The sequence below is a fragment of the Myotis brandtii genome, unplaced genomic scaffold (assembly GCF_000412655.1).
Source record: "Myotis brandtii unplaced genomic scaffold, ASM41265v1 scaffold187, whole genome shotgun sequence".
Lineage (NCBI taxonomy): Eukaryota > Metazoa > Chordata > Mammalia > Chiroptera > Vespertilionidae > Myotis > Myotis brandtii.
In genome coordinates this window covers 1,105,138-1,106,172 of record NW_005356944.1, presented here as the reverse complement: position 1 = coordinate 1,106,172, position 1,035 = coordinate 1,105,138, and the positions used below count along the sequence as shown (strand labels likewise).

Here is a 1,035-nt window from a genome sequence, read left to right as displayed (position 1 = left end):
CAGCGCCGGCCGCCCCGACTATCCCTCCGCTGCCACGTCTCTTCCGGGTGCGGCGCGTGCTGATGACGCCAGCACGCCACTGGCCCCGCCTCTGAGACGCTGTACGTGGTGACGGGAAGAGACGCGAAGAGCGGACCGTCTTTCCCCCTCCCGCCTTGCGTCACTTCCGCTTCCTCACGGGCGAGGCGGGTAGTTCGAACGTTTCTGCTTCGAAGGAGCCTGGCGGTTGGCGCGCGCCCCACCACCCTCGGTGGCGGGGCCCAGGTGCTTGAGGGACGCAGTTCCGTGAGGGAGGCCCTCCCCCTACCGCCTGAAGAGGCTCGGACCGGGAAGGCGCCCCCGACGGGCCTGTTTGGGAACCTCGGTCTCTTTTTTCCAGGGCGAAGGGCCTCACCTCCTACTCAGTCTCTGCGGAGGTCCCAGCGGAAATCAGGCTCTGATCTTCCCAACATCCTCCCTGAAATCTGGCCGAAGGTGAGCCCGGGATTCCTCAGGCCCTTCCCCAGGCGCCTCCCTCCCCAGAGGCCCCTGGGCTAGTGTAGAGCTCACGGTCACCCCTCCTCTCCAGGCACCTCATGCGACTCCCGTCAGAAAGCCCATCGTCTTGAAGAAGATTGTGGCTCATACTGTAAAGGTAGGGCTGAGAGAGGGGTTGTGGGTGGGGAGCAGCATTGGGGGCCGGCTGTGTGATCAGTTAGCGTTGTCTCCACAGATCCCGTCTGTCCACTCGCCTCGAAGGAGCCCCAGGGTGAGTTCGTTTTCACCTGCTTTGCTGCGTGGAGTCCAGGACATTCTGGAGCTGGGAGGGGGCGTGGTGTCTGCTCACATCTGCGTAGGGTGCTGTTTGCAGTATTTTGAAAGTTTGCCTTTGGACATCTGTATGCATTGCCAATCTTGCTTCCTCCTTAGACTTACTAGGTCTTGAAACCCCGGTGTCCTCTACCATTTTCCTTCTAGCCCGCCCCACCCCCCACCTAGGCCTTTACCCCTCCATTGTCTGTGTCCATGGGTTATGCATACAAGTTCTTTGGTTGA

General features: G+C 61.3%; 1 protein-coding gene across 1 annotated transcript in view; it reads left to right on the top strand.

Moving 5' to 3' along the window:
* Positions 1–62: 62 nt before the first annotated feature.
* The window catches only part of LOC102261359 (sororin), a 2,485-nt gene continuing 1,512 nt past the window's right edge, over positions 63–1,035 (top strand). The window contains exons 1-4 of the mRNA XM_014538209.1: positions 63–67; positions 186–474; positions 569–634; positions 713–748. Of these exons, the coding sequence (XP_014393695.1) occupies positions 63–67; positions 186–474; positions 569–634; positions 713–748 (396 nt within the window). The remainder of the gene's footprint in view (positions 68–185; positions 475–568; positions 635–712; positions 749–1,035) is intronic.